At 56.2% G+C, this 15,023-nt stretch overlaps 1 protein-coding gene across 1 annotated transcript; it reads right to left on the bottom strand.

Moving 5' to 3' along the window:
- Positions 1 to 3,256: 3,256 nt before the first annotated feature.
- On the bottom strand, positions 3,257 to 14,056 carry DISP2 (dispatched RND transporter family member 2). The gene is made up of 8 exons (XM_061158411.1): positions 13,944 to 14,056; positions 9,318 to 9,647; positions 9,006 to 9,035; positions 8,740 to 8,863; positions 8,370 to 8,485; positions 7,912 to 8,042; positions 7,445 to 7,542; positions 3,257 to 6,994 (listed from the first exon to the last, which is right to left on the bottom strand). Exons 1-8 carry the CDS (start codon positions 14,054 to 14,056, stop codon positions 3,728 to 3,730), a joined length of 4,209 nt encoding a protein of 1,402 aa, XP_061014394.1. The 3' UTR covers positions 3,257 to 3,727.
- Positions 14,057 to 15,023: the final 967 nt, after the last annotated feature.

The raw sequence follows: 15,023 nt of genomic DNA on the forward strand, positions 1-15,023 counted from the left end.
CAGAGAGCTCATAATTGCCCACATGTATTATCAAAGGCCAAGATAAGGCCACCAGGAAAGAAAAGATCAGGAACTCTCCAATGTATCTTCTCTCCTGATCCCCTAACCTGCCTTGTCATGGACTGGAAGGAGACGGATGAGTTGGAGCAGGCTGAGGGCATTTGGTTTATAAATCTCTCCTGAGATGTCTCTTTCAGAATCAGGCTCAAGCTGAGATACTGCTTAAATATCATGGCATAGGGTAGGCCCCGTGCCTGTAAAATCTAAGATTCTACCAGTCAACTCAGTCTCTGACATTGTCACCAAAGTGCCACAGCCATGGAAGGATGGGTTTTCCCATAGTAAAAAACTATACCAAGTTACATTTTTAAAACATACAATAACACATTCTCATGCTCTGGGTATGAGTTCAAGGATCTGTGGCACAAATAGGAGAAATGACTGCAGGTCCCAAATTAGTGTTAATGCAGTGTCTCAGTGTTAAGAAGACATTTCTTGAATTTTCCAGAGCCTCACAGCATGCTTCTAAGCTTCTCTCCATGTGTGTCCAGGGCCATACACTCTTTGTAACCACCATAATGATGATAGTAAATCTGCTGAAAATACTTCAAACCTTGATTTCCAAAGCTGGGGCAAGGGGGACTTTCTTGGGAGTCCAGTGGTTAAGACTCTGCACTTGCCCTACAGGGAACACGGCTTTGATCCCTTGCCGGGGAACTAAGGCCCTGCCAAAAAAACAAAAAACAAACAAACAAACACCAAAGTTGGAGCTAGAGATGCATGTGGGATTACCCACTGCTGTGATGTTTGCTGTCGGTTCGAGCCACTCCAAGTTCGAGTCGCTGACTGGGATTACACTGAGTTCTTCTAGTCCTTTGGGCCTGCTGGTGTAAAGAAGAAATCCAGTCGGTACTTTGGCTGCTCCAGCTCATCTGCCTTCCTGAAGGGTTGTGTGGCCCTGGCCTGTGAGAAGGGCACCCAGAAGTCCCCGAGGAGGGCTCTTCGTTGTGCTCAGATCCCTGATGCCCACCCCATCCATCCCTTCATACTCTCTCAAACATGTCAGTGGTTGTGTTCAGGCCAAGCTTCAGCCCCAGACACCAATGTTTCCCCCTATAAGACACAAAAGAGGGTGTGGGGGAGCAGGTTCTTTCAGTCCAGGGCCCTGCTGTCCTCCCACATCACAGGGCAGAAGAGCTGCAGTGAGTCACCGAGAGGCAACTACAGTGACGGAGTGAAGGCCACACTTCTGCTCGTGTTCAGGAGGAAGGGCTCACCTTGTCCTCCCTCTGGGTGAAGATCCCAGATGACCAGAGCTCTCCCGACATGGCTGTGTGATAACAGGAGACAGTCTATAGTGCAGGGAAGCCAGGACTCAGAGGCTGATGAGCAGCCCTAGGCCAGAGAGGCTGAATTCCTCTCTGACATGAAGAGAGAGAGGTCCCTCAGAACTCCAGGGAGATGGTCCACGTTAGTCCTAGTCACTGTCTTTTCTTCCTGACACCAGGAGTCAGATGGGTATCTTTATCTTGCAAAGAAGCCGATGTAACCTGTCATTCCTGCCCATGGTCTTCTGTCACTTCCACAACTCCCATATCTCATTGATATGGCCATATCCCATATAAAGCCCAAACCCTCTAATTTGCCGCCAGTTGTCTCTTTGGCCCCAGAAAAATCCTTCCCCTCTGTGATGCTCATCTGTAAAATGACCTGGATCAGTGGTTTTCAAGCCACATTCTTCAGAGCCACCAAGAGCTTTCAGGGTTCCCCAGGGTCCCCTGAGAGGCACAGTAGAAAAGGAGGCTGATCTGGCTTTGGACTTCCCCATCCCCAGCACCCACCAGTGTAGTTGCTTTTTCTCATCTTTAGATGCAGTGTTTCCACACAAGGATTCTTCGCAATGAAGGGTCCTGAGGCTCCAAAGCTTGAGAACTGCTGAAACAAATTATTGTTAAGGTCACTTCCAGGCTGAGATACTGAAGCCCAGCTCAGGATTCCGTCCTGGTTACCAGGCTTGGGTGCTTGAGCTCCAGCAATGCTCATGGTGACAGGCATATGGCCCTCAGCACGTGCTGTATGGTGCCATTAGTGACCCACTGATGCCTGCATGTACGGGGTGGTGGGGAGGGCTGTTTCCCCAGCTAGAGGATGAGTTCCTTGAGGGCAGATGTCTGATTTTCCCTCCATGCCTCTGTCCTCTTATAGTGCCATAGGTGGAGTGGTGCTCAGTAAATTTGTTGATGCTCCAGGTGTCATGAGCTCTCATGTGAGATAAAACCTTCCAGACAGACCCTTTGCTTTGGGGAAGGGGAGTCAGCCTTTTGTCTGCTGAGTGCCCCTAGAGAGACTTGTCCTTGGGAACCAGAACCCTGACCTGCAAAACAGCTTCAGACTGCCATACCCCCAAAGAGGGCAGGCCTGGACTGCCTTAACTGGACTCTGCTCAGCCTCGATGGCCCTCAGTGCCTCTTCTGGCAGGGGCTCTCTGCACACTGAGGCCACGGACAAGACCTTCTCCTGACCCTGAACTTGGGAACCAGATCAGCTTAGGTGCCTCATGGATGGTAGGCATCTCAGCTGGAGCTGGAAGGAAGTCCAGTGGCTGTGGGGAAGAATTCCAGGCTTGCTCAGAGTGTAGCTTCTTCTGGAGACAGAGGCCTAAAGTGGTACTCAGAGGCACCTGTGAAGACAGGTTGTTTAAAGGTGCCCAGAGCAAAGATCAAGATAGCTGTAGGTCAACGTCCCTGGGGCAGGTAAACAGGAGGAGAGTGGGAGCTTTGGTGGAGTCAGTTAGGAAAACTGTTCTGCCACCCACTCATTATGGGACTTTGTGAAAACAGTAACCTTAGTTTCAATGTCTTTATCTGTAATCTGGGGGCAAAAGGACCTAACCAACTACAGGCTACCTCACACAGAAGTGATGAGATTCCCAGGACACAATGGGTATGGAAGTGTTCCGCAAACCAAAATAGGCAGGATATAAACGATTCTTACTAGTGTTAACAGGGGAGAGGACGCTTCCATGCCAGAGCAGCTTCCCATGAGGGACCATTAGCAATTCAGGGATGCTCTGGGACTCACCATCTCTCCACCACCTACTTTTCTGCCAGAAGCCATCTCTGCTTGACTGGGACAAATTTCTTAACAGATTGGGTAATGTGAGGGGGGCAGGCCATTCAGGACAGAGACCCCAGACCAATTATGACTCCAGGAGCCTCCCCCAAAGAAAAGGAAGTGTCCTGATAAAAAAGCCTCTGAAAGGTGAGAGGCCCAGGAGGCTGCAGAGGTTTCCCAGGGCTCTTGGTTGATGAAGGGGCCCATAGGATCCCAAGGACTGGGTCCCTTAGTCCCACTGAACTTCATGCGCCTTGGCATGGGGGCCAAGTCAGCCTCCCCTGATACATGGAGCTGCCCACATGACCTTCACCCTTCCAGAGGGTGGGTCCTGGCTGGCACTGTGGGAGCAGATGAGCCCTTCGCAGGTCAAAAGGAGAGCTTGGCATTTCACTCCAAAGACCACTCTCCATTCCGAATCCTCCAGGTGTGAGGAGTAAGCAGCAGCCCAGACCAGGGCCAGAACTTCTGGCAGGGTTTAAAATCCACAGCTGGAGGGCGAGACCTCCCCACGCTGATGTGGGGAAACACTATCAGGCTCTAGCCTGGTGCTGCTCCGGCCATTACATCCCCAACAGGCTCTGTGCCCCGGGTGGGCCTCCCTGGGCCTCCCTCAGCTACTATAGCCTGAAGTGTGGGTGCTGGGCCTGCGGACCCAAACATCTGGCAGATCTGGCTGGCTGTTGGGCAGCACGACAGGGCTGCCATCCCCCGGCCCCCCCCGGCCCTTCCAGGACGAGCTGCTCTGGTGTGAGGCAGGCAGAGATGGGTCGTAAACAGTCTCCTTGAGCGCCAGCCATAGCGTGTCCCGCTTCTCATTGAGCTGGCCCCGTTCAGGTACTGTCTGCTCGGTCTCATCCAGGTCCTCTGGGGAGGCACCCACAGAATCTGGAACGCGGGCACTGGGCTCAGAGGTGCTTAAGCAGGTCTCATCAGAGACGCTGAGCCCCTCCAGGGTGCTGGCTGAGGAGCAGAGGCAATCAGGGGGCTCCACGACCTGGGGCTTGGGCCTGGGAGGGTGGGCTGGGGCTTCTAATGAGGCCTGCACCAGCTCAGCCTTCTTCCCTGGGGAGCCCTGCCTGGCCTGGGTTTTGGGGCTGGGTCCAGCTTGCTTGTAGGGAGAGGAAGTCTGCAGGGCCGGGCACTGGCTGAAAACTGCCTGGTGGTCCAGAAACAGCTCCCTTGGGGATGCAGGGCCTGGCGGGGGCCGGGAGCAGTAGGGGCCATCGTGCAGCTGTAGATCTTCAGAGAGCACGGAGGGTCGGTGAGACAACTTGCTGGTGGCTGTACTGGTGTCAAAGCTGGGACTCCGGCGTCTTGCCAGGGGCTGTAGCTCATACTGCTCTGAGCAGGACCCGGGCACCCCTCCCACCGGCCCTGGTCGTGGGCGACCTGCCTTCTCCCCACCAGGCTCCCCAGTGCCGGCATCCCACGGCAGGTGTGCACAAGGCCAGAGGATCTGCCCACAGTTCTTCTCTGGTCCGAAGAAGCAGCAGAGAGATTGGAAGAAGAAGCTGGCGAAGCCGCAGCTGACGCACTTCACCATCATGAGGACGATGCCCAGCTTGCGATAGAGCAGCACCGTGGCTGGGAGCATGAGGACGCCGGCTGCAAACAGGGCCGCGGCCCCCACCGCCGTGGCGCAGCTGCTCTGGCGCAGCGAGAAGGCCACGCGACTCAGGCGGTCAGGGTGCGGGCACAGGTGATAGGAGATGCAGTAGTTGACAGTGAAGTCCACAGACAGGCCCACCGAGGCAGAGAGAAAGAGGGCCTCGGCAGTGTTGAGCTGCCACTCGAGCAGAACCAGGAGCCCCACGGTGAGCAGCACAGTGCCTGCCACTGCCGCCACTGAGAACAGGCTAAGGGGAACATTCCAGGTGCCCAGCAGCAGTGTGGCAAAGGCCAGCGCCAGCGCCAGGCCCAGCACCACTGCAGGCTCGGTGCTCAGGCTGTGCTGCAGGCTGTACAGCTCCAGACGGCTGGTGAACCAACCCCGGCGCAGGCCAGGGGGTGCCCTGCCCAGCTCTGCGGCCAGCCAGTGGTTGACCTCAGTGTAGAAGTGGTGAGCCTGGCTGTAGTCTGGACTGTAGGGGAAGTTGGTCTGGAACTGCAGGACCAGGGCAGCCAAGCTGCCCTGGGTATTGAAGCGGGCTCCCAGGTCCCGGGGGCTCTCGGGGCCTTGCTCCAGAGCCATCATCTTGAGGCAGTGCAGGAAAAGCTGCGGGGCCCAAGGGAAGCCCGAGTGGCCACAGCAGAGGCCCGGCCCCAGGCGGGCACAGCCGGGGCTCTCCATCCAGCGCTGGAGAGCCTCCACGAAGCACAACGTGGGCCAGCCCTCCGGCTGGGCCCCGAAGAAGCTTTGATTCCGAGCTCCGCGGCAGAGGGCCAGCAGCCAGCGCTGGGCCTCAGGACCGCTGGCTGAGAAGGCAGGGTCTCTCACCAGCGAGCTATTGCTGCGAGGGTCCAGGGGGTCGCCCGTGTCCACGGGCAGGATGCCCCACACCAAGACCACGGGCATGTGGCCGCCCTCGCCCTGAGGCAGCCGCTCAAACAGAAACTGCTGACGGTACTCGGCGTCGAAGCGCTCGAAGGGGTGGCTGGGCCGGAAGACCTGGCCGCGGGGCGGCGGCAGCGTGGGCAGCCGCAGGCGGGGGCTGACGCCGGCGATGTAGGCGCCCCCAGCCGCCAGCGCGGCGAACCAGCAGATCCAGATGTAACGGAACTTGATGACGCCGCAGGGCAGGAGGCGCTGGAAGAGCAGGCGCGAGGTGCTGGAGGCCGCCCTCCGGAGGCCGCGGAGCCGTCGGTGGAGGGCCAGTGCCAGTCGCCGGGGCGCGCTGCCGGCCCACGGGCCACACGCCTGGGACGCACAGCCGCGCGCCAGGTAACGCTCGTGGAGCACCGCGGAGGAGGGCAGCCAGGCCAGCGTGAGCGCCAGGTGCGCCAGCACAGCCGTTCCCATATAGAGCGCGAAACAGCGCACGGCCGGGAGGCGGCTCAGGTAGCTGGCGTAGAAGGCCGCGCCCGTGGTGAGGCCCGAGACCAGCAGCAGGTAGCCGAAGTGGTGCATGGTGCGGCCCACGCGCTCCGCCAGCCCCCCGGACGGCAGCTGGCTCTTGCTGAGGCGCCAGAGGTCGAAGAAGATGAGGGTGTGGTTCGCGCAGACGCTGCTCAGCAGGACGAGGGCTGCCAGATTGACGAAGGGGAAGTAGGCCATCCGGAAGGCCACTCGGTAGAGAAAAAAGGCAACCAGCAGGGAGCCCAGCACCCCCAGCAGCACCATGAGCGTGAGGAAGAGCGAGCGCAGGTAGAGGGCGATGCTGAGGAAAATGGCGGCCAGGGCCAGCAAGGGGTACACCGTGTCCTGGGCCAGGTAGTGTCTCAGCAGTTCCTGCTTGAGGCCCAGATCCATGCCGGTGACGGATGTATAGTTGTCGGAGAGCCCCCAGGGCATAGCGAGGCGGTCCAGGTAGATGCCCATCATGGAGGCACCCTTCAGGGTGGGCAGGAAGAGCAGGCTGTACTTGAGGGAGGGCACCTGGTAGTCAGCAGTCTGGGGACTCAGAAAGTCCCTGTCCAGCAGGAAGTGCAGGAGTTGGTAGACAGCACTGCTCTGGGAGCACTTGGTGGGAACCTGGGTACAGCGTGGGGGCTTGTCCTTTCCGGGTCCCAGACAGGAGGGCACCAGGGCACCACGGTGATAGTAGAGGGCACAGGCCCGCAGCAGGGCCAGCGTGCGGGTTGTGTCAGCTTGAGTAATGTCTAGGCAGGAGGAGCGATTGGAGAGCACAGCCACGTAGTTGCCCAGGGACCAACTTGGGCAGCACTCGTTGGCTGCCGTACGCTGGCACAGAGCCCCAAAGCTGGGATGGGAGCGGATCTGTAGGGCACACACAGCAGGAGAGAGCTCAGGGGAACTGCTGGGGCCCAGGTTTCCAAGCACTGTCCTAGGCTCTCTCACTTCCTTTGAGGCAGCAGGGCAGAGGCAGAGAGGTATCTTGACCTGACTGGTCAGGCCCCTGTTCCAGCAGCTACATCTTGACTGCTTCAAGGAGGAGCCTCAGGACCTTTTGAAAATCCCCAGGCTCTGAGGGTCTGTCTTCCAGCAGCTATGTCTTGGCACTTCTGGAAGCAGCTGACTCTTCACTTTCCTCTTCCCCCACAACCTGGAGCCTCTTAGCAGGGTTGCAATAATTTTCTAAGCAGGGAATGCTCTTTCCTAGCCCAGCCTGGCAAACTTGGTTCAACTGTATTTCCTTATGATCAGGTCCCTGGTGTCCCTGGCTCTCCCCACCCCCACCAAGCCCCGGCACCTCCTCAGCCGGCTCACCTGGTCATGTTCCATGCGACACATAGAATGAATGGCGTGCAGATTCCAGAGGCTGCCCGCTGAGGTGGACATGAACACCAGCTGTGCATAGCTCTTCTCTGCAACACACGGCCCAGAGGTTAGTGCTTTGGCCCCAGATCCTGGGCCCACCAAACGGAAGATGCTTACTCCAGGCCATATGAGGCTCAGATTCTCAGGATCCTCAAACCTGTGCCTGGCTGCCTGATGCTGGGCCTGCATCCCTCCCCTGTGCCACACCCCCGTCCAGCTTGACCCTTCCTGGCTGGAGCAACTGAGACCTGCCTCGTCCTCCCAGCTGTAACCCTATTTCCTTGCCTTGAATGTGACTGGCCAGTCTCCTTCCCCTTCTGTCTGCCCAGATTTGTTCTCATGGGCCCTTCAGTTCTAATAGGTGGGGAGAGGGAGAACCACCATTAAAGCCAGGAACTGGCCAGGCTGCAGCTTACCAGGGGGGCCACAGAAGAAGCTCTCCTGCCCTCTGTCCTCCAAGGACTCCACCATCCTCCGAGGCCGGACCACCTCCTCTTGGGCACTGCTCCAGGGTGTGGCGGGGCTCAGAGTGGTGTGGGGGTTTGAGCTAAGGTAGAGAAAAAATCTGTATCAGGCACTGTCCAGAGGTGAGGGGCTCAGAAGAGGCCAGATACCATTGCCCAGGGGGTTCCAGCAAGGCCCTCTGACCTGCCTTTTTTTGTTTTTTTTTTTAAACTCTTTTTTGACTGCACTACATGGCACGTGGAATCTTAGTTCCCTGACCAGGGATCAAACCTGTGTCCCCTGCAGTGGAAATGCAGAGTCCCAACTGCTGGATAGCCAGGGAAGTCCCCTGACCTGTCTTTGGCTCCTCTCTGGAGACCTTGTTCTATCTCCGGTTGCCCCCAAAAATGGAAAGATGGGAAGCCATTACCTGTTCAGCTCAAGGTCTGGGGAAAGGGAAAGCAGCTTCTTGGGTCCTGTGAGGGCCTGCAGTGCTCTCCAGACCACTAGCTTGCGCCCAATGTCCGTGTCCCGAGGCTCAAAGCCCTGTAGGGAGGAGGGCAGAGAAGATCAGACCAGAAAGAGGGGGAGTTCTTCCTTCTCAGTTCTGCTCCTTTGCGTCCCTGGAGCAGGGAGGCCTGGCCTGCCTGCCTGTATGGTTGGACATTAGGATCACCTCTGTACCCTTTCTGAGCTCTCACTGGAGAGTCCACTCCCAGCAGGGCCACTCCAAAGTTCTGCCCCAGACCGAGCTGAGGTGGCCAGGCATGGGGGCCCCGTCCCTCCCTGTGGCCCCTCACCAGTAAGGGCTTGGAGAAATCAGGTAGCTGGCCCCCCAGCAGTCCAGCCAGGGTGCAGAGGAGGATGAAAGCCAGACACAGCAGCAGCACGGCCACTGGGCACTCCGCAATCAGCTGGGAATAGCTGGGAAAGAGGAAGAGATCCCACATGAGTTGGTGTTGGGCATGGTAGCAGGGAATGGGTGAGCTTAGAAGCCACCAAGAAGAGATGGTGGAGCCAAACTGGGCCTGGTCACCCCATGGGTCCAGAGAAGGCCCAGGCCTACCTCTTTGGCATCCGGAAGGCCCGTTCCTGCCTATGGGAGAGAAGAAAAGACACTTGCTGGAGTCCTCTTGTAAGGTGGGAGGTTGGAGTAGGGGTGGAGGGTAGAGGAAGTTGGCATCGACCCTTGCAGGCCTCCCCACTCCCGAGTTCCAACCCTTCCTTCCTCTTCCCTCCAGGCTGCCTCCTCCATCAGAGGCAGGAGACACTTGGGCTGCCTCCTAGTGAAGGAGTCTAGACCCCGGGGAATTGGCCTCACTTTGAAGCCCTGCCCTACATTCCAGGGCAGCTGGCCAACTGCTGGACTCCTCCTTACCTGACGCTGACCACATGGTGCTGCACAGATGCTGGCTTCCAGGCCCCATCACGCTGTGAGGGGGCTGGGGAAGGGCTGAGGCTGGAGCCATGGGAGCACAGCCCTGCCCGGTCCCCAAGCCCTGGCAGGGAGCTTCCCCCCCGGTACTCCTGCGGTGCTCGGGGATAGGTAAAGTGAGCAGGGGCCAAGGGGCTGGATGGCCCCACAGGCTGGAGGGTGGAAGTTGCTGGTGGTGGTCCAGAAGAACTGGAAGGGTCCTCAACGGGGCAACTGTGGAGGGAGCAGCTTCTCTCTGGACTGGCCTCCGGGGCCACAGCCTTGCTCTGGGACCTGGGGGAGGAGGAGGCAGGGAAAATGGGAGTGGGACAGTGGTGGTCCATACCATGCCCCAGCAGTGTTCAGTGAGCTGAGATGGATGGGGCTTGGGTTTTTCTGTTACTGGTTCTGGCAGGAGGCGACGAGGATGGGGACTCAGGGTCTACACCTCCAGCCTGCTTCTTGGGGTTCATTGTCTCATTCTCTTGTTGGTTCCTGCACCCCCAAACACATATGATCTTATTTGCGCCTTTAAAAACCATACAGGGGAAGTACTTTCCTTTTATAGATTTGAGAACTGAGGTTCAGCGAGCCCTGAAGAGCCGGGCCTTGAGCCCAGCTCTGTCTGCTGCAATCGTCTCTTCATTCTCTTGTCAGACGCTGATTAAGCACCTGCTGCACTTTTGTTCCCACCTTAAAAGCCAGGGAAAGTTTGGCATAAGCAAGTACTGCCTTTTTACCAACCCTGGGACTTGGGGAACAGGTTTGCTGTGCAAAGGTGTGCACAGTTGGGAGAGGGAGTTAGGACCCCCAAGGAACTTGCCAGGGAGGAATCAGCAATAGATTTGTCTTTTCAAATTACTCATGGGGGCAGTATTCTGTGCATGGACCCAGCCCCACTCCTTGGGTGCAGGGGGAGTTGGAGTCCTACCCCAGTGGCAGGATTGCTAGACCTAGGACAGATGGTCACAGAACCAAGTGCCTAAGAGCCATGGGTGATTCCCAGAGGGTTCTGGGCCCACCAGTGAGTCTCCTTCCTTCATCCTTCTGGCTCACCTGGCCTGCTAGAATTTGCATAGCTCCCATGGGACAGCCAGATGTCTGCTGAGCCAACCCTGGCTTCCAGTCTTGCCTGCTGCACTGCTGAAGGGGCCGTGGGCCAGAGTCCTGGCTGTGATGGCAAGTGGACATTGCCCACAGAGGCTGGGTTCTGCCCAGAAACCAAGTAGAAGAACTGAAAAAAAGCAAGCTCCTTCTCTTCCTGCCAGAAAGCTGGGTGTCAGACAGTCGAGGGGCAGGGGATAACCCTCATGCTGAGACTAAAATGGGGGAGCAGTGGAGGTGGGATCCTGGCCCCATCATCCTTTAGCTCTGGGGTCTTGGGAAAGATACACAGTTCTTGGAACATTGACATCCTTGTCTGCTGAGTGAGGGTATGAGGATAAGGTCCCCCTCTCAAGTTAGTATGGGAATTAACTGAGGTAAGATCCGTGAGGTGCCTGGCATGGAGCCTGGCATGTGGAAGACATTTGCTTTCCTGCCTCTTCACATTCAGTGCTGCAGGAAGTGTATAGATTAAGAAGTATATTTATATTTACAGTTTGAACTCTTTAGGCACTTCAGATAATATGTCTCCATTTGAGAACTTCTCACACCTTAAGAATCTCTCTACATACATAATTATAATTACTTTTCTTTTTTTTAATATTTATTTGTTTCTGGTTGTGCTGGGTCTTAGCTGCAGCATGTGGGATCTAGTTCCCTGACCAGGGATAGAATCCAGTTCCCCTACGTCAGGGGCATGGAGCCTTAGCCACTGGGCCACCAGGGAACTCCCAGTACTTTTCTTTTTGTTATCAAAAGCTGCATTAGAATTTGTCTCATGATTTAAACCACTACTTTTTCTTCTTCTTCTTCTTCTTTTTTTTTTTTTTTTTTTTACTAACTGTGCATTTAGAAAAATAGGAATTTGACTGAAGCAAGGCCTCAGATGACCCCATAAAGTTAATGACATAGCAACCAGTGTCCTGGCAGATAAATCCCTCATACCGCCATCCCTGTGGGCCAAAGGGAAGCTGGAAAAATGACCTGGGTTTCATATGTATAAGTGGGGATATCTATTTCTTTAAGATTTTTATTCTTTTCTGAGCACTTGCCATATGCTGGGCACTGTGCTTGGTCTGGGTTGGACCCTGAAGGCATGAAGGTGACCCATTTTATTTTGTATGCATTTTTGGTTGCACCCTGTGGGGTGTGGAACCTTAGTTCCCCGATCAGGGGTTGAACCCATACCCCTGCCTTGAAAGGTGGAGTCCTAACCACTGGATCACCAGGGAAGCACAAGATGACCCATTTTAGTCTTGGTCTCCCTCTTTAGACTATGGCCTGCTTTCCAGAGTCAGGAGGGTGGGGCAGCCAGGGTGCCTATTTCAGCTGCCTGTGATCTTAAAGCATCACTGAGCTTTGGGCTTGTCTTAGGAGTCAAGTCCCCACTTGGAGTGTCAGTTTCTTTTTCATGAAGGGAAGCCAGCACTCCAGGGGGTTGTGGCTGAGAACTGAACTCAGTCCTCCTTAACCAGCCTACCAAATCTCATCAGCAACCCCCTTGCTTAGCAGGCTCCTGTTCAAGGGGGATTTCAGTCTCCACCATTGGTTTGCTTCTACTGGGATCTCCCTAGGCCAGCCCCTTCCTGTCAATCCCTTTTATCCCTCTCTAGGAACCTAGGATCAGCTATCTGCCTTGCTTCCCCTGGGGGCTTTCTTTCTCACCCTCTCAGTTCCATGGCTCTGACTGGGATGAGCAGTTTCCTGGGCTGCTTGCCTGGGCACATTGGCCTGTAGGCCAAGTGACTGGGGCAGGTAGGAAGGTTTAATGAAAAGTGAAGACACAGGTCTGATTCATGGCCATAGAAGTCGGGGCCTGGCTAATAGTGCCCCAGACCCTCACTTGGGAGCCCTATAAGGGGCAAATTGACCATGCCCCAAGCCCACAAACATATAGCTATATGAACATCCATGTGATCAGGCAGAATGATCAGGACAGATGAGGGAGTAGTTCATACCACTAGGAAAATAAAAAGTAATTTTAAAGACGCAAAGAATGAACCGTTTCAAATTGCCCTGTTGTCTGTACATTAGTAAATGTGTGTGTGTGTGCGCGCGTGCATGCGCTGTTTTATTTACTCTCCACAGTGCTGCTTAGTTCAGCAGGGATGATTTTTGTTTCTTGGACTGAAATGAGTCCCTTTGCCTGATTTGTCTCTGGGGAGGTACAGAGAGGGGCCAGAAGTCTCAGGTAGTTACTAGAAGACAGCAAATAGTTCCTGTGTCCAAGTATGAGCCCTATGTGCAGGGGAAGTGAGTAGATCAAGATAGGGCTGATCCTGGGCAAAATATCGGAGGCAGCAAAAGACTCTCCAGCCCCTTCTAGGGATGCTCCTGGCCCCTTCCCTGTCACTGTCTCTGCCTTGGCCATCCTTGGCTCTTTGGTTGGGTCATAGTGCCAGGCAGTCGCCTGGTCCAAGGAGCACATTAATCCTGTCTCTCATCCTATTGAAGAAAGTTCTGTGCCTTTCAGTCTGAAAGGTGGCTAAATCTATCCAGGCTGGTTTGACAATAGAGGGAAGGAAACATTTCTCTCTGCTTTTGGGATCTCCTCTTCACTCTGCTGTACAGAATATACATTTAACTGGGGCAGTCTGGAGATAATGTGTCCACCTCTGCTTTTGCCCCCAAAGAATGCTTCGTATTTCAGTCCAGGCAGGAGAGAGAGGCAGCGTCATGTCAGGTGAGGGATCCTGGGGGCGGCAGAACAAGCAGGGCACAGAAATTGCGCCATATTGTTACCTGGCTGGGCTGTTCCCTCACACACATGGTGGAGGAAGGGAGAGGAGAGGCACCAAGATCTGGGCCCTCAGCAGGAAGGTGTTCCTTCTGTCCTGCCAGCCTGGTGCTCCTTCAGGGAAGGTACTGACCGCGACCTGAGTCTCAAAGCCTGCCAACCCATCACATCCAAAGAGTGCAGGTGGCTGCCACACGTGGGGACTCCAGCCCACACGTGCGCAGCTGGCCATGCAGGGCGGCAGACTGGAGACTGATGGTGATGGACAAAGACAGACCCTAGTTTGGCGGCCGAGTGTCTGCCCTCTCCCTAGGACATACACCTTGGTGAGCCCACCTACAATACACACGCACCCTCGAGCACATTGACATGCTGGAACCCGGAGTGAGGTTGCTGCAGGCTTGGGGCTTACAGAGAAGACGTGGGGGCAGGGCCTAGAGGGAGGGGCTCTGGAGGCCGGAGGGGCGGGGGAACTCGGGGTCTTAGAGGTAAGGTAGAAACAGTGGGTGGGGCAGGTCCCGGGGGCAACGAGGGCGAAGGGGGTTGATATTAGGGGGTATCAGGGAGAGTGAAAATCGACCCGGCAGAGAGAGGGCGTGGCCAGGGGGCCAGGAGCCTGGAGGCGCCAGAACGGGCTCTGGGAGGGTCTGGGGAATGAATGGGGCGACATATGGCGGCTACTGGGAATATCTGGGGCGCGGGTTCTGGGAAGGACTGAGAGCTGGGTCTGCGGAACAGTCCGCCCCTACCTGTCCGGGGAGCTGCCTTCTGGGGCCAGAAGCTCCCCCTCGGGCCGCTGCTCCCCTTCCGGACCCGGGCCGGGAACCGGATCGCTGCTGTTGCTGCCGCCACCACCGTCCATGCCCGTGGGCGGCGCCGCTGTCCGGGCGCTGGTGCTGAAGCGGCGGCGGCGGCGCGGCGGCGGCGGGTTCCTGCGCATGCGTCGATGCCAAGCGGGCCGGTCGCTGGGCGGGGCCGAGGAAGAGCTTGGCCAATGGGCGCGTCACTGGGGGGCGGGGACAGAGGCTTCCCGCCGCGGCGCTGTAGGAGATGGGGGCTCCCTGTCTTTAAAAGACTCCCCAAGCTGGTGTTGTGGGCCCCTCTACCCAGGACATGTCTGACAGCTGCTGTTAGGAGTCTGGCCATCTGACTGTAGCTCGCACACCGGCGTTTCTGGGGGGGATCGGTCTTCCGTGAGGGAACAGGAAACGCGACCCCAGGCTCCGTGTCGAGAGCCTCATAACTTGTAACGCTGATTCTTCAAGCCCAGAAGAGCAGGCAGCTCCATGCCGGCACTTTACTGCTCAGGATGCTGAGGGGTTGAAAATTTGGGCTACTTTTACTCCCACATTTCTCTGAGCTTCCCTCAGCAGACCCCTATCACTTCCTTCCCAGTGAGGCTAGGCACCTGTTCAAGTTCGGTCTTTCTCCAAGTTGGTCTGGACCTGGGTCTGTGCACCTCAAATGTGGAGCCTCGATTCTGTTATTCAAGTGCGAGTATGACCCGGAAGAGAGAGAAGCGACTCAGAGAATCCCCAGCTCTTTTTCTTATAACTACCCTACTTCAACCTGGAAATGTACTCATTAGCCACTCATTTCCGAGTTCTCGCTGCCTCCCCTATTAGGGAATGGATGTGAGAGAGGGGCAGCGTGTTGGGAGGTGGAGAGGCATGCTACTAGAGCTCTGGTAGCACTAGAATAGGTAGGGTCCCTGTGAGAAGCCTAGGAATTGGGAAGTAGAGAGGCCCCCAAATGTGGAATTTGAATGGGTAGAACGGGTTTTACAGCAAGCAGGCTGTCTATATGTTTGGGAGATGCCTTGGCTGAAG

The sequence above is a fragment of the Dama dama genome, chromosome 12, assembly GCF_033118175.1.
Source record: "Dama dama isolate Ldn47 chromosome 12, ASM3311817v1, whole genome shotgun sequence".
NCBI lineage: Eukaryota > Metazoa > Chordata > Mammalia > Artiodactyla > Cervidae > Dama > Dama dama.

Excerpts from the sequence above, each read along its gene's own strand:
- DISP2 (XM_061158411.1), bottom strand. The coding sequence starts at position 14,056 with ATGGACGGTGGTGGCGGCAGCAACAGCAGCGATCCGGTTCCCGGCCCG. Across the intron at positions 8,864-9,005 it reads GCCTTCCGGATGCCAAAGAG|CTATTCCCAGCTGATTGCGG; the intron begins GTAGGCCTGGGC and ends CCTCTTTCCCAG. Across the intron at positions 7,543-7,911 it reads CTTCTTCTGTGGCCCCCCTG|AGAAGAGCTATGCACAGCTG; the intron begins GTAAGCTGCAGC and ends CGTGTGTTGCAG.